The 27,498-nt window shown below is 38.7% G+C and overlaps 1 protein-coding gene across 1 annotated transcript in view; it reads left to right on the top strand.

Moving 5' to 3' along the window:
- The window catches only part of ust (uronyl 2-sulfotransferase), a 189,649-nt gene that overhangs the window by 132,133 nt on the left and 30,018 nt on the right, over positions 1–27,498 (top strand). Inside the window, exons 6-7 of the mRNA XM_062977585.1 lie at positions 12,601–12,698; positions 18,888–19,045. Of these exons, the coding sequence (XP_062833655.1) occupies positions 12,601–12,698; positions 18,888–19,045 (256 nt within the window). The remainder of the gene's footprint in view (positions 1–12,600; positions 12,699–18,887; positions 19,046–27,498) is intronic.

Below are 27,498 nucleotides of genomic sequence, written 5' to 3'. Positions count from 1 at the left end.
TCATTGTTTTGCATCAAAAATGACAAAAACTATTCTTCAGAATAATTGCTGGTTTCACACCATGCAAGTAAATAATAACAGCAGCAATAGCAGCAACAACCTCACGCTGGTCAGAGTTTACATATAACCAGAATTCTCCATTTGATATTTTGAGTATAAAGCCTACAAAGAAATTACTGCTTAGCCATGAAATCTCTAGGTGGTCTTAGGAAAAATCACGCTCTGTCTTAATTTTCCATCTGTTAAATATACTGTAACAAGAATATATGAAACTTCTGCAGGGTGTAGAAAGGATAAATAATATGACAGCAAAGCCCATTATTTTAATTATGTATGGAATTTATGTCCCACTAAGATTTAATGAGTGCAGTAAATATATTAAATACCTTACACTTATAAAACAAAACAAAAAATGGTTCAGCCTGCCCTGGACCAGGTGCTGGTGTGGCCTTCCTTACCTGTTTCTTCCTCTTAGATTTATAAAGTGGAAAAGAAATATGTATCCTAATGTAAATTGCATATATAAATGATTAAAAATAGTTCATATTTTATGAGAAAAATTTAAAAACTCAAATCAGGCCATAGAATACTGCAGATGGAGGAGAAATAATAACTATTTATATTCCACGCTATCTCCCCAAGGGGACTCAGGGTGGATCAAAATACACATATATGGCAAATATTCAATGCCATTTTGTACAAACAGGACAAAACAGACAGAAAGGAGCTATGCGGTGTGCCTTGGAGCTTTAGTGTCTTGGAGGTTGTGCTCGGATTCAGCCACAAAGGGGAGATATTGCTCCATTGCCTATGACAAAGAGCCATCAGGACTTCCCTCCTTCCTTTTGGTCACCAGCATTTCATTCCTTTTATGATGTTGTAAAATACCTCCCCCACTAATTAGTGGTACCTAATTTCTCTAATTACAGCTCTAAGCTGTTTGTGAACTGCTTAGGTAAACAGTGAGCTGAGCTTGACAGTCTGATGCTCACTCTGATCGGGCTTCAAATTAGCCACCTTTCAGTTGGTAGATCTTATTAATGCTGGTGATTTACCAGCTGTGCTAAAGCCCATTCCTGGTCTTGTAGAAAATTGCAAGACCAGGTACATGTGACTAGGCTAAATTAAACCCACAATTTTGGGGGTGTTGGGACACTTCCTAGGTCACCCCTTCTCAAAGGGCCTCTGCAGTTCAAGCCGGTGAAACAGCAAATTAGAGTAGAGTTCCAGTTATTCGACATAAATGGGCGGGTTGAATGTCGAATAACCGGAACTGATGCATAATAGGGAGACCCTATTGTCCCTCCTGGCAAACCAGTTTAAGGAAGTGCCTCGTGCGTGTTGCTAGGCAGCAGCAGGGGGGCGCCTCCCAAGGGGCGAGTGTTCGCCGGAGGGCCTGGCACCTCGGATAATACAGATGATTGGATAACCAAAGGTTGGTTAACCGGAACTCTACTGTAGTTCCAAAGGCAGTCTACATCTAGAAGCAGCAAGCTTTTGGAATCAATATAAATGAATGCTACTTTATGTTTACCAGTCTGGTACTCCAAAAGATTTGCATACACATATCTGCCACAAGCAAATGACAAAGTTCTCTGCAGATCAAGAAAAAAATGGCAGTGTCTCATTAAGTGAGCCTCAACAGCTCTAACCCTAAAATGAGCAATATGTAATATCAGCTGTGTAAATAACATCACCCTCTATATTATTTTATATCCAGTATGAGTTTGCTTTCTTGGAGATATAATTCAGGGATCCTCTCCATAATATGAAAAATCAAATTAGATCAAAGGTTGACCATCTCTACCCAGTCTTGCAGGATCACCTTCAGCTCCAGGAAAACATGCAAAGTGAGGACCTTCTCCTAAAGCAAATCAAAGTTATTTGCCATAGACACACACACAATTGGCAGGGATGCCAGGAACTTGGAGTGGATCACTGAGCATCCCAAGGGTGGCAATGCAACCCCTGCTGACTGCATGATTTTAGTCTTTCCAGTTATAATGTGGGCTGCAGAGTTCTCACTCTGTTTCCATTAAAAAAAAAAAACAAGTGTCATAATTTTTACATAATTCTGTACAAAATTTGCAGTTGGTCAATTTGCACAAAAATGTTTTATATGTGATATTTACTTTGTAGAAAATGTTGTTTCCTAAGAAGGATACTCTGTTACTACAAACTGTCATATGCAAATTTTGTGCAGAATAAATCCTGGTCTGTTAATAAGCTTTAAAAACTGTATAGTTTTTATGTTAGGAAGAAATTTATTATAACTAGTCCTTGCTTCCTCTTGGCAGAAACTTTGTGGTGGCTTCATTTATTTTCATTTTACATGCCATCTTTCTCCCAAAGTGGAACCGAAGGTGGCTTCTAAAAACAATAAGTTGAAATCATTTCCCCCATAATCTAAGAAAAATTAAAGTCATATCATAATACAGTTTCAAATCAATTAAGAACATAACAAAGGTTAAAAGACATGTAAAACATGCCCAATAAAAGGCCATCTCTACTTATACATTAGTGAAGACTTAGCTCCCTAGTTTTTTTTATCAATTTGGTTATAAAATCCATTTGCCATTTCTAAGCAATTCTTTAATGTTTTGGTTTCTATTTAGTATGTTTACACTTATATTATATTGAATGCATTACATATTGAATATAAAAACAAACAAATTTTTGTTTTCTTTTTATATTCCATCAAATATAAAGTTCAGTCTAGGGGTGCCAATGCATATTTTTGCCCCAGGCTACACAATACCTACCTCCAGCTCTAAAAACACTTGCTGTAAAGTAATCCACAAAATATCTGCCTGACAAAGGAAAGGCACACTGAGCTTCTCGTTTCCTGTAAGAAGCATGAAAATTGGAAGCCTCAGCATGAATTTCAACAAGTCATTGGCAGGTCATCAGTCAGAACTAAACATAGATCACCCTTTTATAGATTTATCTAGAAAAATCCATCAGAAAAAAAATCCAAGACAGAAGAAAGCTTATTCTGTTATGTCTTTAAAATGAAACTAATTTTGCAAAAAAGGTTATGAAAACTACTGTGTAAAATTAAAGTCCCAAATGATAAGATGAACAGATATAAACAGATCTTAGAAGAAAAATAGACAGGTTTAATAAGAAAACCAGGCACATGGAGAGAGCAGAGAATGTTTTTCACTTCAATAGCTTGCATAACAAGGAAAAACACTAGAAGCTGAAAATGCATTGCTTGAATTTTTAAGTGTCTGTGTTTTTAAAGCAAATAAGAATCCTGCAAAAAAAGGGCCAACTGGAATAAAGGCGGTGAAGTTCTTGGAGGCTGGGCTCAAGGCCTTCTGGGAAAGTGCTTATATAATTCACAGAATGGTTGAAAACAGAATATGGTTCATGGCAGTAAAACAGCTATCAAAGCCTGTGAATTGAGAAAGAATAATTAAGGGGGACATAATCTGCTGAGAATGTATTGCATATCATATTACACCTTCTGAAAAGTGAGTTGAGTTCCAAACAATAAATTGTGGGATTGTACAATTTATTAGTGATTATAGGGAAGCTTGCAATGTTTCCCCAGACTCAGGTCTGAGGTCTCTTTTACCCTACACAATCTAGCACTGTGATTGGCATTAAGATATGGCTAGAATTTAGAAAAGCCCCTGTTTATAGTTTCTTGGCTCAAAATGAGAAGCTTACAAAATTACTATGCTTGGCATTAAAAGTGGGGAAACCATTACAATTCCTGAATTCTTCTCTGATTCAGAGAAACCCTCCAACCACTATACTGTTGTGCCAATGCTTGCTGCTGCAACAACATTATGCTGTAGCAGCACAGAGGGATAAAAGGCATGGCCTCTTTTGTCTGTTCTTGTCCACTGTAGAAGAATCCCTAGGGAAATATGGATCCCTATTTACTCATGTCTAGAATTTTTAGTCAAAAAAGGAGCCCCCCAAAATCTGAGTTGACTTATCCATGGGTCAATGTGTGTACTGTCTCTTAATTCTTATCCAAAAAGGAACTTCCCCTTCTCTGAGTAGAGAGATGAAAGAATCATTGAATCGCAGAGTTGGAAGAGACCTTGTGGGCTATTCAGTCCAACCCCCTGCCAAGAAGCAGGGAAATCACATTCAAAGCACCCCTTACAGATGGTCATCCAGCTTCTGTTTTAAAGTCCCCAAAGAAAGAGCCTCCACCACATTCCAGGGCAGAGAGTTCCACTGCCGAACAGCTCTCACAGTGAGGAAGTTCTTCCTATGTTCAGTTGGAATCTCCTTTCCTGTAATTTGAAGCCATTGTTCCTCATCCTAGTCTCCAGGGCAGCAGAAAACAAGCTTGCTCCCTCCTCCCTATGACTTCCCCTCACATATTTATACATGGCCATCACGTCTCCTCTCAGCCTTCTCTTCTGCAGGCTAAATACACCCACCTCTAAGCCACTCCTCACCAGGCTTGTTTTCCAGACTCTTATGGCAAGAACTTAGTTCATCCCAGGAGAACCTGAAAGAAGCACTGATTCCCTCTACTTCTGGCCTTTTTTGAGTAGCTGGGTGGAAAAACGGCAACATTGGCCAAGGACAACTAGCCTCCTAAGTCAGCATTAGTGCTCTTTGCAGAATGGCCCTAGACTTTTCCTTGGATCATATGAGGGCCAAAACCAGGCCTCAACATATTCATGAGTGTATATATTAATTATATCTTCAGAATTCTAGGCGCTAAGGAGTCTACTCTTCTAGAATGAGGGGAGGAAATTCCTTGTTACTGCAGCATCGACCAGCTATGAAAATTCAAGAACCAGGAAAAGTGCTGGAGATTGGGAAACACTTAGGACTTTCAGAAGAGAATAAAAAGTTTGTGATTGGTCCTGAGTTAAATTAGACCTTAAATCAAACTTATTTTTACTTGTGATGTATATGTAATATAACTGTGTTCATCTGTGAACTATATTTGATTAACTCACTTTTCTCTTTAATCAAAGTTTAAGGGAAAGGCTGGTTCACTATAGTGACTTTTAGTGCACTTTATAATCATGCAGTCATGCCGGCCACATGACCTAGGAGGCATCTACAGACAACGCTAGCTCTTCGGCTTAGAAATGAACGCCACCCTCCAGAGTTGGACATGACTAGACTTAATGTCAAGGGGAAAATTTGCCTGATAATCAGCAGCCTCACCATTACAGGGGAGAGTATCATGTGGCCATCCAGATGTTGCTGGACTGCAACTTCCAGCATTCTCCACTAGCAGCCAAGTTAGTTAGGATTAATAGAAGCTATAGTTCAGCAACACTAGAGCCATGTGATTTCTACCCCTGCTCTATTATCACAATTTTGTCATATCTTACCACCACATTAATTCACAATATGCTAGTCACTTTCAATTTACAGTTGTTAAAGAAAGGCAGAATATAAATCAAATAAATACAACAGTAGACTCAGAATTCACCTTTGTCCAGTCCTGTGATTTATTGAACCCAATTCCCTCCCAGTAAAAGTAATATTGTTACCTGGCTCCCTGTTGCTACAGTATAAAGAGAAGGATAAAAGTAACATATTTTATTTTGATCTGATTTACTTCAGTTGTAATGCTGGAACTTTAGTCATGTTTAGGGTCATTTCCTGGAGATGTGGGCATTGTAATAGTACTGTTGGCTGTGTTCTAATCTCTAGTGAACACTTACTGTTTCACAAAAACACCCACGTAATCTGGCACAATGCATGATAACTGGCACATCTTCTTCCACTGGTCCCCACAGTGGAATTGTATTGGCTGCAAAACCTTAGCTTGAGTAATATTGGCACACTGTGCATTTAGGCTTGCCTTGCAGCTGCTCACCAGATGGTTTCCTTTAGCCATCTCTTCACATTCATAAGCCCAGACGAAATTCTGCTAAGACTTTAAAAGGAAGTTTTTAAAAGTTGATGATGCACTTCTCTGAAATATAGTTTAATAATGCATCTCGATCTGTGAACAAGGTTACCAAACTAGTTCATTATTTTAAAATATAGATGCTTATAAATATAAAATAAAGGTTGCATATAAGACAATCCCCTCCCTGACTCCCCTGCCCCAGCGTCTCTCCCACTCTCAGTATTATTTGTTGTTGTTTTTTTAAATGTATTCACTTTGTTTTAAATTAATCAAACATCATGCCCCATGAAGACCCTCACTGCTTACCCTTAGTTAAGCCCTTTTTAGTTAGAGGAATTAATATTTTATGTACGGTTTCTGGAGGGTCAGTCTAGACTGCCTCTTTGCATTTGAAGCCTCAATTGCTCTGCCCCTTTAAGAATCCCCTCAGGGGCAGAGCCTCAGACAAGGCACTTCTGGTTCTTAGAAGAGACAACCTTTTCATAACTGTAAGGCGAAGAGAGAGGAAGGTCATAAAGTCTATAAAAATAGCATATCCAGTTGGAGCTGTATTCAAGTCCATTCGGAGTTAAATTTTGGGACCATCTTATAGACAGTTGAACACCATACAAAAAAGAGACAATAAGAAATAAAGATTCAAGAGCCTCAGTTCAGTCAGAACTGTGTCTATCTCTCAAATACGTTACTTCTCCTCATAAAGACTTTATAGTGAGACTCACAAGGAGAGAAAGTCTAAAATACTTGTCAGTTAATAAGTTCTTGTTTTATTCAAATGTATAGTCTCCAATCTGTTCCCTGAGCAGCCAGTTCACCTTCCAAGTAGTTAAGATAGCAAAGTGTATAGTTTTTAGCCACATTGAGTCCCCTTGAGGAGAAAGGCAGGGTGTAAATAAATAATAAATAAATACAATGCTTTACTTACTGCCAACTTCTTTTGTTGTTTTAATAATTCTTTTAACTATGGAAGGTACTTTCTCCATTTCTGTGTCATTATACCATAATTGAAATCTATTCTTCTAGCCTTCCAAAAGATGCTTAAAATAAGAGGAAAAGGGGGGATATAAATCCAATGAATAAGTAAACATGGAAGATAGAAAGCGAAAAAAGTGAACTTTATAACTGTGTGTATCCTTAGTTGTCTTCACAATTACTGAACTAGCTACATTACTTAAAACCAGCACCAATAAAAAAAGGAGTAAAAATGGTGAATCTGACCTCATAAGTATTATGCAGATGATTTACTCCTATTGTCTCAAATTCAGTAGAATTACTTTGAAATTGAAATCTTGACTTCTTTACCTGTTGGTATAGACAGATGTAATTTAGTCAGATTTTACAGTATGATGAGAACATTTTGTAAATATTGACCAATTGGAGGCAGCCGAGTAAAACTTTGTGGCAGGAGAGTTTTAGGATTCTCTGAAGAGCAAGGAAATTTTCTTTGGCTGTCTGCAGTGAGAGCTATTGACACAAGCTCTATGTTAGGAAAAAGAGCCACCTTAATAGGAAATTTCCATGCTGGTGAAGATCAGTTTGATTTTCAACATTGATTTTATTAGTTTTTTGCTTTTAGGATTGTTTTCTAGTTAAAACATTTATTTAGTTCACTGTATTTTGGGTTTCTTGTGATATGCCTTAAATTAACAATATGATTTATTTTGCATTAGGCAATGTATGTGAAGCAGAAATGCAATTGTTGCACCCCAAGGCAGCGTGAGCTCTGGAAACCAGACGGAGACCAACAATCATATAATATCTTTATTAAAACAATTATGAATTTAGGAATGAATAGGTGGAAAGGTTGAGCATATGATAGTCCTTTAAGAAAAGGTATGAATTCGTCCAAAGAATTGAAGGGAAATGTCCAATATTATTGTCCAAAGTCCAGAAACCGAAACATGCTCAAAACCGTTGGAAAGTTCTTGAGCGGGGAAAAACAAGGAAGCAAGACTGAAATAACAAGGTCCAAAGTCACTAGGAAGTCTTTGATATCCAGGCAGGAACGTGATGAAACTGAAGCAAAACTTGGTTCAGGAACAAGGCAAGGAAGTAGACTTAATCTGGGTCTACTCGGGAGTCGCGGCTCAGCTTGGCCGCCACGATCTGGGAAAACTTGGTTTGGAAGAAGCAGGAGCTAGAGTCGGTGAACCTTTCTCAGGAAATTGCAAGGTTGACACCGCAAAGTGTCCATGGTGTAAAACACTTTTATGGAACCCAAATTGATCACAAACAAGGGAAGCCAAACTCCCTAAAGGTTCTCAAGGGAAAACCTTCTATCCATTATCCCCTCGAGATGCCAAGCGGTTACTCCTGCGGAGTTCTTGTTTTTCAGATCTCTGGCGATGCAGAAACTCCCTTCTGTTGAAGGACACATTCTCTGGGGAACTAAGAACATCTGGTTCAGCCATGGGCCTAATATTTTCACTTTCACTTTCCCAATTAAGGAATCACCCGAGCTATCAACAGCCGGCAGCTGTAACTGAAAAGAGCTCTGTGGACTAGGTAAAAAGTCAGAATAAGCTTCATCCTGGTCAAAGTTCATTTCTGGATCAGGTTCAGAAGCCATAGGTGGCTGGGGTATGACAGCAATTATATTCAACAAAAAGTTATGGCTTTTATTCAGATTTGTTACAAAAAAAACCCCAAATCAAAGCTGGATAGTGATTGGGACAAGTGTTTAAGGGCTCATGAAAATAAGCAACATTGCTTCAGTTGTTGTTAATTTGCTGTGTTTAATTTATTGGATTATACTGCTAGTTTCTGCATTTAATTTTTTTTAAATGGGATTATATTGTAAAAAGTTTGGCAGCCATTGGATGAAGGTCTATATTGAACTGTTTTATATAAATGTATTTATCAGCCCTATTAATATGTACATGCAGATATGATAACATGGATTCCTACAGATGCTAGTAAATTTGACATTTTCTTTCTGTCGGGATTCAAAAGTTATTTTAAACTAATATATGTATTCCATCAATTGTTGAATGATAAATCATCATGTAGGTAAATCCTATTGAGTCCATGGATTCATTTATGTAGAAGTAAGACCTCTTGAAGTCCATTCATCCTATTTCTGTGTAAACAAATGTATAATTCCTCTGTAATTATGAAAATGTACTTTTAAAGTTTCATTTCTACTCTCAATTTGGGCAATTAAATAGAGCAAATTTGAAACGTTAAGAAAGATAGCACAGCTTGATTGTATTCTTTTCATATTTGTAGACAATGAACAAAAAGGTCATACCTATTATGATCAGCTTTATAATATGTGTATATATAGATACCCTATTTCCCCAAAAATAAGACATACCATGAAAATAAGACCTAGTAAAGGTTTTGCTAAATTGCTAAATATAAGGCTTCCCCAAAAAGTAAGACCCAACACTGTTTGTGTTTGGAAGCATGCCCACCAAACAGAACACCAGAGCATGCAAGGATTGGTAAATGTACCTACCATAGATTGTTGTATATGGAAATAATGGCAGTAACAAGAAATTCTTAATAGGATTCACAGTTTGTCTGGTTATGCTAGTTTGTGATGACAACTACTGTACAGTATATAATAAATGTCCATTTTTTGTTCAACAACAAATGTGCAAAAATTAATATAAGACACTGTCTTGTTTTCGGAGAAACATGGTATTCACAGTGACCTAATTACAGTCATTAAGGGCAGATCTACACTGACCACTTAGGTTGGTGAGATGATAGATCAGACCTGCAGGAGCTAAACTCCAGATAGAGCTGATCCGGCTTGACCCGGGAAAAGACCACCTTAGCACACCTTTGTCCTTGGTTAAGCTAAATTGGGGAAGAACCTGAATCGTACACCAGGAAAACCCAAATCCTAAATTAGGGTTTGTTAAGACAGCTGGACTGGTTCCTAACCAGAATCCACAACAGCTGCCTCAACTGCTAGTCCCTTCCTAACCAGGAATATAGGTGAGGGTGTCATGGCTTAAGACAGCTGCAACACGGAGGGAGGGGGTTCTTGAGGGTGGCTGTCCACCAGCTCTGAACACTGTTCAGCGTGGCTTGGCAATAGTGAATCCCTGATGCCTCCAAGGCAGCTGAAGGAGTCCCAAGCAGACCTGTGGGCCTGATCTTTTTAATTTAAAAAAAGCTTTTAAAACCATTTTGAAGGCCAGTTTCTATTATTAGGTATAAGACAAAATAATACAGTTTTAGCCAACCATTGGAAGTTCAATAAAGATGAGATTAGGCATCCTCCATTCCAAATTCCTCCCCTGTAGTAAATGACCAACACCTAGTCAAAGGAAGCTAAGGACTTTTGACTATCTGTTATTCTCTATTGCCATGCATATGCATGTCCATGTGACTTTAATCTCTGTTGATTTGTAGGCCTGGATTGAGGTTTACAGATATATTACAGATCTATGTCATTTTTATAGCCTTATCTTAAAATTGGAAACACAATAATGTGTTGAATGAGAGTTAATAGATAAAATGTAGTCCAGATGAGATGACTGCATTGTTGATGGACAGTTTGTTCACCTAGTTCATCCTGTTCTGGAAGGGATTTCATTCCTCCTCAAATATCAGTCTAGCGAAATGTGTTCGTTTAACATTGTCATTAAAAGCCATCGTTGCCCCTTTCACTCAATACACCTTTGATCAGCTTTGGTTGGTATCCACTGTAGCTGTGCAGATAGCGATAAGCGGATCCTAGTTACAATTTCTTTGGCGCAAATAGCATGTTTTGGTTATTTCAGTGGGTTGTTCACAGAATTCCTTTGAAAACTGATTAGAAACATCAGTTGATTCAATACAGGGCAGCAAAATTGTTAACATGGAATCAGTGAATTAATCATAATTTGCCAGAGTTTTGTCAGCACTTTGTGGATCCCATTTCCTTTTCTACTTTAGTTGTATAAAATTTAGTATTTCTTTTCACTACTCTCAATAGTTTTTGAAAAGTTTTATCCAAACAGTAATTTCTACAAGAGTTCTTAAATTTACTCTTAACTGAAACCAGAGTTTTGGAATATGTTTTTTATTAGCTGGATGAACCACTTTGGGGGAAGGGGGCAATATGCAAAGATTCAAAAGGTTGTCTTTATTTATTTAGACAAAACAATGTAACAACATTTAGTAATCAGTAATTTAGGAACATTCATTTAACATCAATAGATTAGAACTAAGTTAAAATAAAACATAGATTTAAAAGCAATGTAATGAAGTGCTATTTTTGAATCAGTGAAAATGATCCATGCTTTGAATTTGTAATGATAGACCTAACAGACTGAATTAGATAAGAATCGATTAGTTATTCACAACCATTTCAGTTTAAGGACTGTCTTTAATACATTAGAATACTGTGTGTTTGAAGGCAGGGAGAGAGAATGTGCCAGATAGGCCTCTCAATGTTTGTTAAAGCTCTTTACTTCATTTCTGGAACAGATCCACAAATTTGTTCAGCACAGAGCGTACTATTGGAAATGTATCATGAATGTGAAGGCTGTGCCAAATTTGTCTATTTTATATTCCGTTAACATTATTATAAAGCCTCACATGATTATAGTTGCATGCCATGCTTTCTGTGATGCCGCACTATAATTTAAGATCTGAGACCGTAAGTTGTTAGCACCCTATTTTGCTCTTTTCACCGGAGTCTTGTTTTTCCCTGCGTAGTACACTAAGCTTGTACAAAGTTCTATTTACTTAGATATTCTCTGCTGAATAATTGTGAACCACTTGTAACAACTATGTGGTTGATTGGTGAGACTGAAGTGAAGATCCAGGAGTATATCCAGGGACAGAATTCTAATTACAGTTCTGTATTTACATCCATGTGTATATACAGTAACTTTATTATAATTTAGAAGAAATATGTGCTAATTCCATTTGAATTTCAGAGCTCTGTCAAAACCATATGTTTTCTGAAACTTAAACTTAAAACGATCCGTGAAATTTGTATGCGTTTTAGCTCTCAGTGGTATACATCTCAGTACATATGCCCAATCTCTGTAATTAATTCTGTAGCTGATATTTTTCAGAAGGGCTATCGCCTGTCAGTTGGATAAATGATGGTGTATATTATATAAATGACCAAGCCCATATAAAAAGTTCATTTTGGTAATAAAATATTGGGTTGGGTTTTTTTCAAACAAAATAGCAAGAAGAGTTACTTACATTATTATCTGTTCATTTTTATCATTTCTTTCTTTCAAGGATTTGTCACATAGTATATGTTTTCCCCTTATACTCGGAGCAGCACTGCGGAAAGTAGAATGCTAAGGCAAAGTGGTTGAAGGCATTGATTATACCCTATAGTCGAATAGGGGCCGAATTGGGTGTTCCAGCTGCTATTTGGGTATTCTATACTCCAGTACACCACAATATAGCAGATTATTAGAGTTTAAAAAATTGACAAAAATATCTTCTAAAAAGCAATAGTAATGAGTTTTCTTCATTTTCTTCACTTGCTCTTTCGTGGATTATCACATGTCTACATTTGAACACAAGCCATTTTGGGAAATGGCAATTATAGAATTGATATCATTAAACAGGGACATCTATCAAAGAACAGTATGTGTTTATAAGAATCTAAAATGTATCCAGATTTCTTAGAATCCCTTATATTTTACAGGAGTTTATGACAACTACAGATTGTTGGTTTGTGGAAATTTTGACTCAATATCTGTATTCAAAACCATGACAGTCAAAATTTAACATTTTATTTTGCCTTTTTCTCTCCCCACCCCACTTCTTCTCATTCCTTTTAGGATATTAATGTATGTATTCTTGAGAACTATCCTGAATGTTCCAATCCCAGATTATTTTATATTATTCCATATTTCTGTGGACAGCATCCAAGATGCAGGTAACTATATGTTCAATCTTTCCTCTCAACCCTGTTTGTTCCAAATTTTACCACTCACAGGAGCCAGGAGAATATGACTTTTGAGTCTTCCACTAGTAGCTTTAGGAACTCAAAACTATACCTTGCCAATGTTGACATAAAGGACAATGAGTCATGCAGAATGTCAATTAGTCATGACAGCGAGCAAGTTGTGCCAAATTAAAGAGGAGTGGGTAAAATACGTCTCAAACTTATTAACCAAATTATGCACAGGCCAAATGAGTGATAATATTCACACAACAAATTCTTTCTTTCTTTCTTTCTTTCTTTCTTTCTTTCTTTCTTTCTTTCTTTCTTTCTTTCTTTCTTTCTTTCTTTCTAAACCTGCTGTCCCTAAAAAGTAGAAATGAAATGGGCATTCTTTTTACAACCAAATTTTAATTCTCATCTGTTTAGAAATAAATATCCAGCTGAATCTGACTATTTTCAGAAACAAAATTCTTTAGAGCAGTGTTAATCAAACTGGGTTCCTCCAGATCATAGAATCATAGAGTTGGAAGAGATCTCATGGGACATCCAGTCCAACCCCTTGCCAAGAAGCAGGAAATGGCATTCAAAGCTGTTTTGGACTTCAGCTCCCAGAAATCTCAGTCATCTTGTCAGCATTTAGTAATTGTGGGAGCTAAAGTCCAAAAAATCTGGAGAAGCACAGTTTGAAAAACTCTGCTTTAGAGAATACAATTTTATTAATCCTAGGTTGTCCACTATTGATTATTATCAATTGAATCCTTCATTGCTTTACATTTCATCATCATCATCATCATTTAATTACTTATTAATCGCCCTCCATCCAAGATGATCTAGGTGATTTACAAGATAAAATTGTAAAGGATAAAAATACATACATACAAATATTGATAAAATTAACATAGATTAAAAGCTCTAGTAAAGAGCCAGGTCTTGAATGCTAGGGTAAAAGGCCCTAACTCACGCATGGCTCTCATATGGGGCGGCAAGGCATTCCATAAGGCATATTATATATATATATATATATATATATATATATATATATATATATATATAAATTATTATAAAATTATTATTATTATTATTATTATTATAATAATATTTATTCATACCCCGCTTTGTCTCCCCATAGGAAACTCAAAGCGGCTTGACGTAAAAGCATTAGTATACAATTTAAAATATAGAAATATAAGAACATTAAAACAATTAAACATAAACAGTACTAAAAAATTCACAGTTAAAATCTATGAAAACATCTTCAAAGTTAAAAGGTAATACATTTTATGAGGCTATACGTGTTTGCCTTCAGGTTGTTTCCAACAGATGGCAGCCATTTGGTGAACCTATCATAGGAATTTCTTTTTTAAAGATTTGCTAGAGCCCAGCACCACCCAAAGGGTTTCCATGGGATTTGTCTCCTGTTCTTTCAGGGTCTGAGGCATCATCTACATAAGTCACTTACAGTAATCTAGAGATAGTCCAGACCCTCCAATGGAGCTAAAACCAATTCGACTCATCAGACCATCACCTTACCTTGGTGGTACGATGTCACCACTTCCAGACTACCGTGGAACTCAGGAGAAATCCTGTCTGTCACTGGATTCCTTCGTTGACATCAACAAAGGTGCCCATGTAATCAGAGACAAGGAGAGGTCTACACAGACCCAATCCGTCCCATTTTCCCTGAGCCTCAAGATGGTGGTAATAGTCCATGTGAACAGTGGACCAGTTCAGATTAGAGCCAGTTCACAACCAACACTAATCCAGAGTGCAAAGCATTTTGGCTACTTCTAATGCAGGGTAAAACAGGGCTACTGATCAGAGGTTGCTGAATGTTGTCTCGACATCCAGGAGCAGCTTCTAGTCCAACACAGGGTATAGGGCAGACACAGTCAAACTAAAGCCCAGGGGCAGGATGCGGCCCTCTTGGTGCTTGCCTCAGGCCCTCCTCATTTTCTCTTTTGGCAGAAAGACACGGCGGCCTGCCACATCCTTATGCCAAAAAATGGGGGAGGAAGGCACTTAGCAGCTGAAAGCCCTCTGGAGAGCTCTCAGCCACCGTTTGTCTTGACCTCCTCCCGGCATAAGGATGGTGCGAGCGGCCCCATTTTTATGCCGGGGACAACAGCTCGAAGAAGGCATGAGGTAGGTGAGAGCCCTATGGAGCACTCTCAAATGCCGCCTGTCTCGCCCTCCTCCTGGCATAATGCTAAGAGAACAATCTGAGGATTGGGGGAGGAGGATGGGGAGGAGATTGAGGGGGAAGTTCGGTGCAGTTGCCTCATCCCGCCTTCCTCCCAGCATAAGGATAGGGTGAACAGCCCTTTCCTTATGCTGAGAGGACAACCTGCGGATGACCTAGGTCCAGCCCCGCCCCCTCCTGGCCCTGCCCTCTCCTGGACCCACGCCCACCCACTATGTGCCCGGCTCCACTCCCTCCTGGCCCGGCCTTTCCCTGCTGGGCCCACAATGCAGCCCCAAGACAAAAAGTTTTGCCCATGCCTGGTATAGGGCATAGTGTAGACAAACCAGAGCTTTGCAAACTTTTCATGTTGGTGAAGAGGCTGGATGGCTATCCACGGGTGCCTTGATATTCTGCCTGGTTGAAGAAGTTGAACTAGACATCCTTTGGGGTATCTTCAAACCCTAGAAAAGTATAAACTGGGTTGTTGTATGTCTTTCGGGCTGTGTGGCCATGTTCCAGAAGCATTCTCTCCTGACGTTTCGCCCACATCTATGGCAGGCATCCTCAGAGGTTGTGAGGTATGGATAAACTAAGTCAGGAAAGGAAAGAATATATATCTGTGTAGAGTCCAAGGTGTGGCAAGAGTTCTTTGTCACTGGGAGCCAGCATTAATGTTTCAGTTAATCACCCTAATTGGCACTGGAAATGTTTTGTCCCTTGCCTGGGGGCATCCTTTGTTCAGTCAAGTCCTCATTGTGTTGGTTCCCATCTACTGTTTTGATTTTGGAGTTTTGTAATACTGGTAGCCAGATTTTGTTCATTTTCATGGTTTCTTCCTTTCTGTTGAAGTTGTCCACATGCTTGTGGATTTCAATGGCTTCTCTGTGTAGTCTGACATGATAGTTGTTAGAATGGTCCAGCATTTTTGTGTTCTCAAATAGTATTCTGTGTCCAGGCTGGTTCATCAAATGCTCTGCTATGGCTGATTTCTCTGGTTGAATTAGTCTGCAGTGCCTTTCATGTTCTTTGACTCTTGTTTGGGCGCTGCGTTTGGTGGTCCCTATGTAGACTTGTCCACAGCTGCATGGTATCCGGTAGACTCCTGCAGAAGAGAGAGGATCCCTCTTGTCCTTCGCTGACCGTAGCATTTGTTGGATTTTCTTCGTGGGTCTGTAGATAATTTGTAGGTTGTGCTTCTTCATCAGCTTCCCTATGCGGTCAGTAGTTCCCTTGATGTATGGTAAGAACACCTTTCCTCTGGGTGGATCTTTGTCTTGACTCTCATGGCTTGTTCTTGGCCTTGCAGCTCTTCTGATGTCTGTGGTGGAGTATCCATTGGCCTGTAGAGCCCAGTTTAGGTGGTTGAGTTCACCTTGGAGGAGGTGAGGTTCGCAGATTCTTTGTGCACGGTCTGTCAGGGCTTTGATTGTGCTCCTTTTTTGACTTGGGTGATGGTTGGAGTTTTTATGAAGGTATCTATCTGTATGTGTAGGTTTTCTGTAAACTGTGTGGCCCAATTGTTGATTGGGTTTGCGGATGACCAGAACATCTAGAAATGGCAGTTTTCCTTCCTTTTCTTTTTCCATGGTGAATTGGATGTTTGGGTGGATGCTGTTAAGATGGTCCAGGAACTTGCTGAGTTCTTCCTCTCCATGGCTCCAAATTGTGAAGGTGTCATCTACGTATCTGAACCAAACAGTTGGCTTTTTTGGTGCTGTTTCTAGGGCCTGTTTTTCAAAGTATTCCATATAGAAATTTGCTACTACTGGGCTGAGAGGGCTCCCCATGGCCACTCCATCCTTCTGCTCATAGAATCCAGTGTCCCACTGAAAGTAGCTAGTGGTGAGGCAATGGTGAAACAGGGCTGTGATGTCTTCTGGGAAGTTTTGTTTGATTAGTGTGAGGGTGTCAGCTACTGGGACTTTGGTAAAAAGGGACACCACATCAAAGCTGATCAGGATGTCCTTGGTGCTTAGATTGAGGTTGCTGATCTTTTCTATAAAGTGTGTAGAGTCCTTGATATAATGTGCAGTGAGCCCAATGTGGGTTTGTAGCTGTGTAGCCAGAAATTTTGCCAGGTTGTAAGTCGGCGATCCAATGGCACTTACAATGGGTCTGAGTGGGATGGAGTCCTTGTGGATTTTGGGGAGTCCGTAAAGCCTGGGTGGGAGGGCTTCTGATTTGCACAGCTGTTGGCGTATGTCAAAGTTAATGGAGGAGTTCTTGATTAGAGTGTTAGAGTGTTAGAGAAAAGGAAGGAAAACTGCCATTTCTAGATGTTCTGGTCATCCGCAAACCCAATCAACAATTGGGCCACACAGTTTACAGAAAACCTACACATACAGATAGATACCTTCATAAAAACTCCAACCATCACCCAAGTCAAAAAAGGAGCACAATCAAAGCCCTGACAGACCATGCACAAAGAATCTGCGAACCTCACCTCCTCCAAGGTGAACTCAACCACCTAAACTGGGCTCTACAGGCCAATGGATACTCCACCACAGACATCAGAAGAGCTGCAAGGCCAAGAACAAGCCATGAGAGTCAAGACAAAGATCCACCCAGAGGAAAGGTGTTCTTACCATACATCAAGGGAACTACTGACCGCATAGGGAAGCTGATGAAGAAGCACAACCTACAAACTATCTACAGACCCACGAAGAAAATCCAACAAATGCTACGGTCAGCGAAGGACAAGAGGGATCCTCTCTCTTCTGCAGGAGTCTACCGGATACCATGCAGCTGTGGACAAGTCTACATAGGGACCACCAAACGCAGCGCCCAAACAAGAGTCAAAGAACATGAAAGGCACTGCAGACTAATTCAACCAGAGAAATCAGCCATAGCAGAGCATTTGATGAACCAGCCTGGACACAGAATACTATTTGAGAACACAAAAATGCTGGACCATTCTAACAACTATCATGTCAGACTACACAGAGAAGCCATTGAAATCCACAAGCATGTGGACAACTTCAACAGAAAGGAAGAAACCATGAAAATGAACAAAATCTGGCTACCAGTATTACAAAACTCCAAAATCAAAACAGTAGATGGGAACCAACACAATGAGGACTTGACTGAACAAAGGATGCCCCCAGGCAAGGGACAAAACATTTCCAGTGCCAATTAGGGTGATTAACTGAAACATTAATGCTGGCTCCCAGTGACAAAGAACTCTTGCCACACCTTGGACTCTACACAGATATATATTCTTTCCTTTCCTGACTTAGTTTATCCATACCTCACAACCTCTGAGGATGCCTGCCATAGATGTGGGCGAAACATCAGGAGAGAATGCTTCTGGAACATGGCCACACAGCCCGAAAGACATACAACAACCCTGTGATTCTGGCCATGAAAGCCTTCGACAACACAAAGTATAAACTGCCTGGGAGTCCAGTGGAGTCTCTTCTTTTGAGGTTTTTGAACTGAGGTTGGATGGCTGACTATTGAGAATGCTTTGACTGTGTTTTCTTGCCTGGCGGAAGGGGGTTGGGTTGGATGTCCTTTGAGGGTATCTTCTTCCCAATCCACCCACCTCCTCCTCCTCCTCCTCCTCCAGGGGTGACCAATGTAGGGCTTTAAGCTTGGCGCTGCCTGATTGGCTGCCACCACTATTACTCCCACTAGCACTTCCAGGGACAGCCAACACACTCTTTTGCTTGTGGGGGGAGAAACATTTTTTATGTGACACACTGGTATACTACAGCCAACACACTAATATGCTGTGACACACAGTTTGGAAAGCTCTGCCTTAGTCCAACATTTAAGCCACTGCCTGGCTCTCAGTTGTACTAATTGTTTGATATGAAATAATTTAAATAAGTCATCAAACCCTTGATAAATACTATTTTAAATTACTCAGATTCCACAGTTTGTAACATGTTTGCTAGTAAGTTTTCTTGTGTTATAAAGAAATCTGTTCATTTTTATTGTTCAATAACATTTTTATTTGCAAAATTCAGATTTTAAAAATCTCAAATATTTTTAAGGGAACCTGGTGAATGGGCCCTTGAGAGAGCAAAAGCGAATGTGAATGAAAATTTCCTTCTTGTGGGGATTCTGGAAGAATTGGAGGATGTGCTGCTTTTACTAGAAAGATTTTTACCTCATTATTTCAAGGATGTGCTCAGCATCTACAAAAATCCAGGTAACTCGACTGATAGTATCAGAAATTCAGTAGATGTTCTTGTTTCATTTAAAGATTCATAAATGGCATTCCTTTACATGTAGAATAAAAAGTCAATTGTAAACGTGTACCTGAAAAGATGAATATATTCTTTTAAAATAGATTGCTCCCTGTCTTCAATGAGTCTTTTTGTGCATGTGTTGAAACAAATGACACAGTTCAAACTGAAAATTATTGCTTTACTTGACATTCTCTGTAGGTGGCAGAATTTTGAAAGAATCTATTTTAATCTGACATAAATATTACAGAATTGTTTTATAAAATTTGTAGAATCATAGTCAAAATTTTACTTTGGTTATTTGGAGTCAAATTTTTAGACTTGACCATTTTAAACAATGCAGCAGAATGTAAATAACATGACCTACATTAGCTGTACTTTGTGATTTAGTATTGTTTGAGTGAAATGCCTGTGTAAGAATGTGAAAAAGATTATCTAGATGTTCTGTAGTTTTTATGATCTTCCAGATATTGGCAGTTTTGGACAAAGAGCATGTATATGAAACCTTTAAAGCAGTGGTTCTCAACCTGTGGGTCCCCAGATGTTTTGGCCTTCAACTCCCAGAAATCCTAACAGCTGGAAAACTGGCTGGGATTTCTGGGAGTTGTAGGCCAAAACACCTGGGGACCACAGGTTGAGAACCACTGCTTTAAATAGTGACGGGGAAGGGAATAACAAATCAACTATGAAAAAGAAAAATCAGCTTGGATCCAGATTGACACTCAGTGGAGTTCTCCATTTGTTGACTCCTTTTTCTCATTACAACTCTACTCAATTGCTACACTGCCAACTTAGACCAAGCTTGAACAATATGGTAGTTGGCAGTGAGGACTGCAGGGAGGGGGAATAATCAGTGAAAAGCACTGTCTCTTCCTCACTTCTCCCCCTGCTGGATCCCTGTTCCTTCCATAAACAAAAGCAGTCCTTCACTCATGGCATAGCACATCTGGAAAGATGATTTGGAGTCATACTAAAGGATTAAAGTTTTATAAAGTGGATATTAAAATAATGATTATTCTAAACACCAGGCATTCGGTGTAAGATTACTTTGCTTTATAGATATGTCCAAGGATTAAAATATTTTGGTCCATGAATTAACTGGAACGGGAACACATTTAATAAATGTTTTCCACATTGTCTTTGGTGCTTTTAAAATATCCAGTTTTATAGATGTCAAACATGTGAAATATCCTGATGCTGCATTAATGTCATTAGAATATTTTTTAAATCTCTAAATGTCTGAGAAAGCCAATAATACAATAAATGTAATTGCTTCAAAGAAATAGTTGCGATAGTCTGGAATATGGGTAGACTGTGTGTATCAATAGCTATAGAAGTGTAGAGTTTGTGACTATGATGATGGTGACAAGTTCTGTTTTAACAGCTGTTGTTGAGGAGATAACCATATGAATGGTGAAGACAGTTTATTGCTTGTTAGAGTAATGCTGGTATTTGGTATCAACTACACTATGAAATATTTTGGAAGGCCTTTGATGTATCATATGATTTAAGGGTGTAAAACTGATATACAAAGTTGGTTATAAGTTGCTACATAAGACTGGGGTGTTTTATTTATTAAAGATATTACAACATTGTTTATTTGTTTGAAAGAATAAAAATTTTAAAATGATTTATTAAAAACTATTTAAACTAATACATCATACATTAAAGTATGTTACAATGCTAATACTTACAGCAATATGTTTCTATAACCAACAATAGTGACACCAAGACTTTTTCAAGCATATCACAGTTTAACCAAAACAGAGAGGGATACATTCATCTTCTGGGTTAATTTTCTTGAATGGGACTAAAAACTACCTCCTTGGGTAGAATTCCAAAGTGTAGGCCAATAACTAAAATAATCCTGCCTCTATTACTTGCTAGCCTAATCGAGATCCAGAGAATAAGGCTTTCAAAAAAGATCTTACTGGTTGGGTAGCCTTAGATGTTGGCAGCCCTTTAAATAATTTGGCCTCGAAATGTTTGCAGTTTCAGAAACAGAACCAGTGTTTTGAATTGGAATAAAAAGATAATAAGCAGTCATTGCATAAAAATTGGTATAATGCAGGGTTCGACAACTGAGCTAGGTCTTTTATGCCCTATGAACCTCTGCCAGCCACACAGACAACCAAAATGACTGTAAGTTTGCCTCTAGTTAAATGTAACAGAGAGACTTTGAAATTGTTATACCTGGAGGCTTCAAAGAGCAGCAAATTTACTCTCTTGTTTGTACCAGAATTGGAGGGATTCTGTTAAAAAATATCCTTGGGGACTGCAACAGGCCTTAGAACTGCAGTTTGTCCACCTCAGTGTAATGCAATCTGAGTGCCTAGCTCCATCATGAGTGAGTTAGTAGGAATGCATGCTATACATATTTTTAAGAACAGCATCCCAAAAAGTAAACTTATAGGGCTGTAACTTTAGGAAACAAAAATGTCTTATTTGATGCCAAAGAAAACTGATTTTCACAAGAGTGCCATTCTCTTTGTTATAAGGGTTTAAAAATACTAAACGAGATCAATTACATTAAATCCCAGTTCTAATTTATTCCTAGCAATGGTTACCTGTTACAAGGGCCAGTAGAATAAAATTGGCAGGCATGTGGCAGAGGTTTCTCTTATCTGTTATTCCCAAAATACGGAACACACTTCTCTCATAATTGTGGTCAATTCCTACTTTTGCTGCTTTTAGGGAGGGGATATAAAGGCATTTACCTTTAAACCAGTAGTTCCCAAACTCTGGACCTCCAGATATTTTGGACTTCAACTCTCCAAAGCCTCAGCTGCTTTTACAAATTATAAAGGAATTCTAGAAACTGAAGTTTAAACCCATGGAAGATCAGAATTTGGGAAACACTTTAAGCTGACCTTTCCAACTGGGGATTTACAGTTTATTAATTGTTCTATTGCTTAATTTGTTTTGTTTATTTTGTTTTTAATAATGTTTGGTGCCCACACTGGGTCCTTCTTCTCTTCAAGAGAGATATGGGATAAAATGTAATAAATAAAATAGATGCAAGTAACACATAATTTTAGTTTTCAGACTGCTGGCCTAAGAAAATCTTTTACGTGTCTTTTGGTTTCATAAAGAATATTCTATCACTGGAATATTCTATCACTGGAATGAAACTACAAGTAAACACTTGTAGTTTACATTGAATACAGTACAACCCCAGTATCCTCTAGAGCAGTGGTTCTCAACCTGGAGTCCCCATGTTTTTGGCCTTCAACTCCCAGATGGGCCGAAACTAACAAAATGAAGTTCAACAGGGACAAATGCAAGATACTTCACTTCGCCAGAAAAAATGGGAATCAAAGATACAGAATGTGGGACGCCTGGCTTGACAGCAGTGTGTGCGAAAAAGACCTTGGAGTCCTCGTGGACAACAAGTTAAACATGAGCCAACAATGTGATGCGGCAGCTAAAAAAGCCAACGGGATTCTGGCATGCATCAATAGGGGTATAGCGTCTAGATCCAGGGAAGTCCTGCTCCCCCTCTATTCTGCCTTGGTCAGACCACACCTGGAATACTGTGTCCAATTTTGGGCACCGCAGTTGAAGGGAGATGTTGACAAGCTGGAAAGCGTCCAGAGGAGGGCGACTAAAATGATTAAGGGTCTGGAGAACAAGCCCTATGAGGAGCGGCTTAAAGAGCTGGGCATGTTTAGCCTGCAGAAGAGAAGGCTGAGAGGAGACATGATAGCCATGTACAAATACTTGAAGGGAAGTCATAGGGAGGAGGGAGCAAGCGTGTTTTCTGCTGCCCTGCAGACTAGGACACGGAACAATGGCTTCAAACTACAGGAAAGGAGATTCCGCCTGAACATCAGGAAGAACTTCCTCACTGTGAGAGCTGTTCGACAGTGGAACTCTCTCCCCCGGGCCGTGGTGGAGGCTCCTTCTTTGGAGGCTTTTAAGCAGAGGCTGGATGGCCATCTGTCGGGGGTGCTTTGAATGCGATTTCCTGCTTCTTAGCAGGGGGTTGGACTGGATGGCCCATGAGGTCTCTTCCAACTCTACTATTCTATGATTCTATGATAAGATTAATGGGTGTGTGTGTGTGTGTGTGTGTGTGTGTGTGTGTATATATATATATATATATATATATATATATATATATATATATTATATTCTTCTTCCTGACTTGCAAGGGCTTATTTTCCTTTTCAAAACATTCCCTAGGTTAAGAGTGAGGGAAGCTTTGAAAAATAAAATACGCTGATAAGGGAGGAGAGAAATATATTATATATTGCAAGCAGTGGCCTCTAGGCTCCACTGCCCAGCTTGACCCCATTATAAGCCAAGGGAGGCTTTTTCAGCTGATAAAAAGGGCTGGAAAACTTGGCTTATCGAGTATATACGATATGTATTCACATTTTTTTCAAACCAATATGTAGGCAAAAGCTGGGCTAAAGGTCAGGAGCTCTCCCTGACTCATGCTTTGAACTGTCAACCTCTCAGTTTACTAGATTTACTGGAGCTAGTGGTTTAACCTGCTGTGCTAAAGCATGACAGCTAGCGCAACAGTCCATAAACACTTCCATGGGTTGTGAGGAGGGGGAAAGAGATACTTTTTGGAATGTCGGTAGATGAAACCATGCATCCATTCTGACTTGAATCTGTGGATATGGGAGACATACTGCGCTTGTGAAATCTTGCTTGATTTCCTGTGATATTTTACTATGCAGAAACAGAATAGACAGTGTCCACAATAATATCTATGATAGTCTTCCAAGTTGGATGGCTGATTTGATACAGAAGAACGGGACATATTTGGAACAGCAAAATGAGCTGAAAAATACAGTATGTGTCTTTCAAATTGCATAGAATGAAACCAAATTTTGAAATCCATCACTGACTATTTTTTTATTAAGAAACTTCTAATAAGAATTATGGGACACTAGGAATACCATTTTAAAACTCATATTATTGAAGGTGGTAGAAGAAGTAATACTGTGGAAGACAGTGTGTGTCTCAGAAGAACTTTCCTATTTCAAATAAATCTGAATTAGCAACAGGATCAACCTCTATAACACAGCCAAATTACCACAAGACAACTCATATCATTTGTCTTAGCTATCAAGTAGTTTGGGTTTCTTCCCAGCTGCATAACATAAATGTCAGGTGCTAAGTGAATGCTGACTTGTCTTGGCTTCCATAATTCCAGCAGCCTTTTAGCCTTTCTTATTATTAATAGCACTACATGGGCATGTATCTGTTAGTTCACTTCTGTCATCCCCTTCCTCCAAAGGAAATGCTCTTTCAAAAGTGAAACACTACATTTAGGATTTTATTGGGGTAGAGAATATGATGACATCAGAGATGCTACTTATGAGTTACTCCCATCCACGGAAAGCAAATGCCTCAAGCTTTCAGAATTTTAGGCCAGTTCTGAAATGTGTTTGTGTTAAATTCAGGGAAGGTTTCCTTCTGCTTTATTAGGATTTTGTCATGTAGCTATCTAAGGTCAGAATATCTAAAGGATTTCTTCCATATATAAGTCCCTGTTCCTTAAGACCAGCTTTGAAGCCCAGCTGTATCTCCTGCCACACATAGATGGGCATGTTAGTGGGCATTTGAAATAAGCATTTTAATTGTGTATTCCAGAAGGGAGTGAGATTGTTTTGGCCACTTCTAAATAGGCCAAAAAAAAAAAACATTCCTGTTCCACCATATTTTGTATTAATACCTTTGTAGTAGCTGTTCAGTTTTCCCTGTTTCTCATTAGTTTCATTTTGTATCTTATTTAACTGCTTTATTGTTTTTGAGTGCTAACTGTGCAAATAATGCAATTTTATAAAGCGAGTGAATAAATATCTGTATCTGTCCATAAATAGGTAGATACTTTGATACATAAATAGATTTGATTAAGACATTTTTTTAAAAATACAAAATTTTGAATTTTGTAAAAATGTGGTCGGAGAGTGATCCGTTTTTTTCTCTGCACTCCAGGTATATTTATTGAAGTATGGAAACACATATTCCTAAAAGAAAAAATATTCAGCACTTTGAGGAGGGGAAGGAAAGCTGTTAAAATTAATCTGTATTGTAGACCATTAATCTCCATAGTCAGTACTAAGAGGGTTTGTCCAGAAGATGGCATTGTCTCTCTTCTTTCCTCAAACAATTACAAAACTGGGAATTAGAAAGAACAAAATTAGACTTGCATTCTGGCTCTAAGTATTAATATATTGTATTTTGCTCTGTGAAAAGAAAATGAATATGTAAAGTTTGAATTGCCCCACTGCTCTTCCTCTTGAATGTGTGAAATTTAGAATGACCAAGAATAATGTTCTACTTTCCACAGGACTGCATTTTATAAACAACTACTTCAGTAAAGATACACCAGTTCGATGATGTTGTTTTCTTCATTTGTAGCATATAGTTTGAAACAGACAATCACCCAATGATTTCTTAAAAACCTACAGTCTGTCAGCTATCATTTCATGTAAAAATAATCCCATAGTTGTTTTATCTCCACCCTTATAATAAAGTATTGTCTTTACTGAAAATCTGCCTAGTTGTGACATGGGGTTCACTGTGCAATCAAAAACTACTAATGGAAATAGTCTCCCCAGACTGTCACAACCAGCAGTGACTGTGAGAATCACCATAGTTTAGTGAGTCCTCCTATGTAATTAGTGACTATATGCAACCTACCTGGAAAAAAAAGCTGTTCATTGATTCTTACTTCCTGAACATGAAATATTTGGGTGCTAGAGAAAGCTACTAATATACCACAGTGGGACACAGTGGGGCCTGGGAGTTCACATCTCCAGTGTACCACCCAGGGAGAGATCAACTAAGATCAGCCCAGATTTTGGACAGTATTCCATCTGTGCAGTTGTGGGCAAGATGTATGGCCACAAAGCCCACCTAGAGGACAGCCAGCAGCTCTGATTATTCTGTCCTATGGGAGAGTTACCATAACCTAGACTCTACCTGATTCAACAACCAACAAACTGAGAATTTACAGTGCAACCTGAAAATAGAAGCAGTGAATGTGGAAAAGGGATCCTGATCCAAACCAGAAGCATCAGAAGCAAATAAATCAGACAACAGAACAGAAATAAAAAGGCTTACAGAATCAGATCAAGAACCTTTAAAATTACAACTTATATCCAACTTAAAATGTTACTCAGTCTTAATGACAATGACTTAACAAAGTCAAACAGTTGGATTTTTGTTCCCACAATGCCTCCTGCTTATAAAGTATCAAAACTGTATATTCTCTGGCTTTTCTAAATTTTACAAAGAACTTCTGTTTGGTCCTGAGAAGTGCTGAATCATCAATTTCCTTTGTTCCAGTTCATTTGGACATTGTTCCTTTGTATATGCGTACTTGGTTTGTGCGGTTTCCAGTGCACATGGGGAAATCTTTTTCGTATAACACTGTTCAGATTTCATCTCCTAAATGGAGGGCAATAAAGAGGAGGAAGTGCACATGCATAGCCATGCCAGTGCTGCGGATTTACTGGAGCTGTGCCATCCAACTTCATCCAAAGCAGTGCGGCGTTGGGTTTTGTCTACTATTATACTACAATTTTGTGAGATGTTGAATAAAACACATCTAGACCACAGACTGCATGATATGCTTGAGACAAACTATAACATAATAGAAGCAATCTACCACAAGAAGATGCAGAATATAAATATGGCTGCTGCTTGGCAGTCCAAAATGTTAAGGAATGTTTCCAAGCACAAGTTGGAGGAAGGGTTATACTGGAAAATAATCCTGCCTATTTGCAACCTGATATCAGTTTCAAAAACCACCTGTAAGTTCAGATGTCTGGCAAGATTTATTTTGTCCTTTCCTGGCAGCCGGCTGAAGAATGAAAACCAAGGGACCAGAAAAAGAAGGAAGAAAGCAAGAAAGGAGGACCAAAAAAAAAAAAGGTGATTCAATTTTGGCTCTGGCCCTGGCAAAACTAAAACATCTCTCCTTTTCTTTCTTTCTTTCTTTCTTTCTTTCTTTCTTTCTTTCTTTCTTTCTTTCTTTCTTTCTTTTTTTTTTTTTTTGTCCTCCTTTGGCCCAGCTTACTACTCATAATGGCATCTTCATCATTGCAATTTATGTCCTTCGTTTCCTCATAAGAAGCCAGAATGTTCCCAGGAAATGGCCTATAAAAGAATGTGACTTTCAATGAAAATAAAAAGTTTCCCTACCCTTCCTGCAGGTAACAGAGGTTGCCTACTTGGACTCAACTCTTAGGAGCTGCAATCCTGACACACAATGTTTTTAACTATTTGTTTGCACTGTAATTCATTGGGCTCTAATACAATTCTTTAAAAAAAACTTGCCTTTTAACCCATAGGCTTACAGAAAATCCTGATTTTTGGGGCAGTTAACCAGCCCTCTAAGACTGTGGATTTGGGGGGGAGAAGTTAATAATGGGCAGAACTGCCTGGTGAG

This window comes from Anolis carolinensis, chromosome 1, assembly GCF_035594765.1.
Source record: "Anolis carolinensis isolate JA03-04 chromosome 1, rAnoCar3.1.pri, whole genome shotgun sequence".
NCBI lineage: Eukaryota > Metazoa > Chordata > Lepidosauria > Squamata > Dactyloidae > Anolis > Anolis carolinensis.
This window is presented reverse-complemented; position numbering and strand designations above follow the sequence as displayed.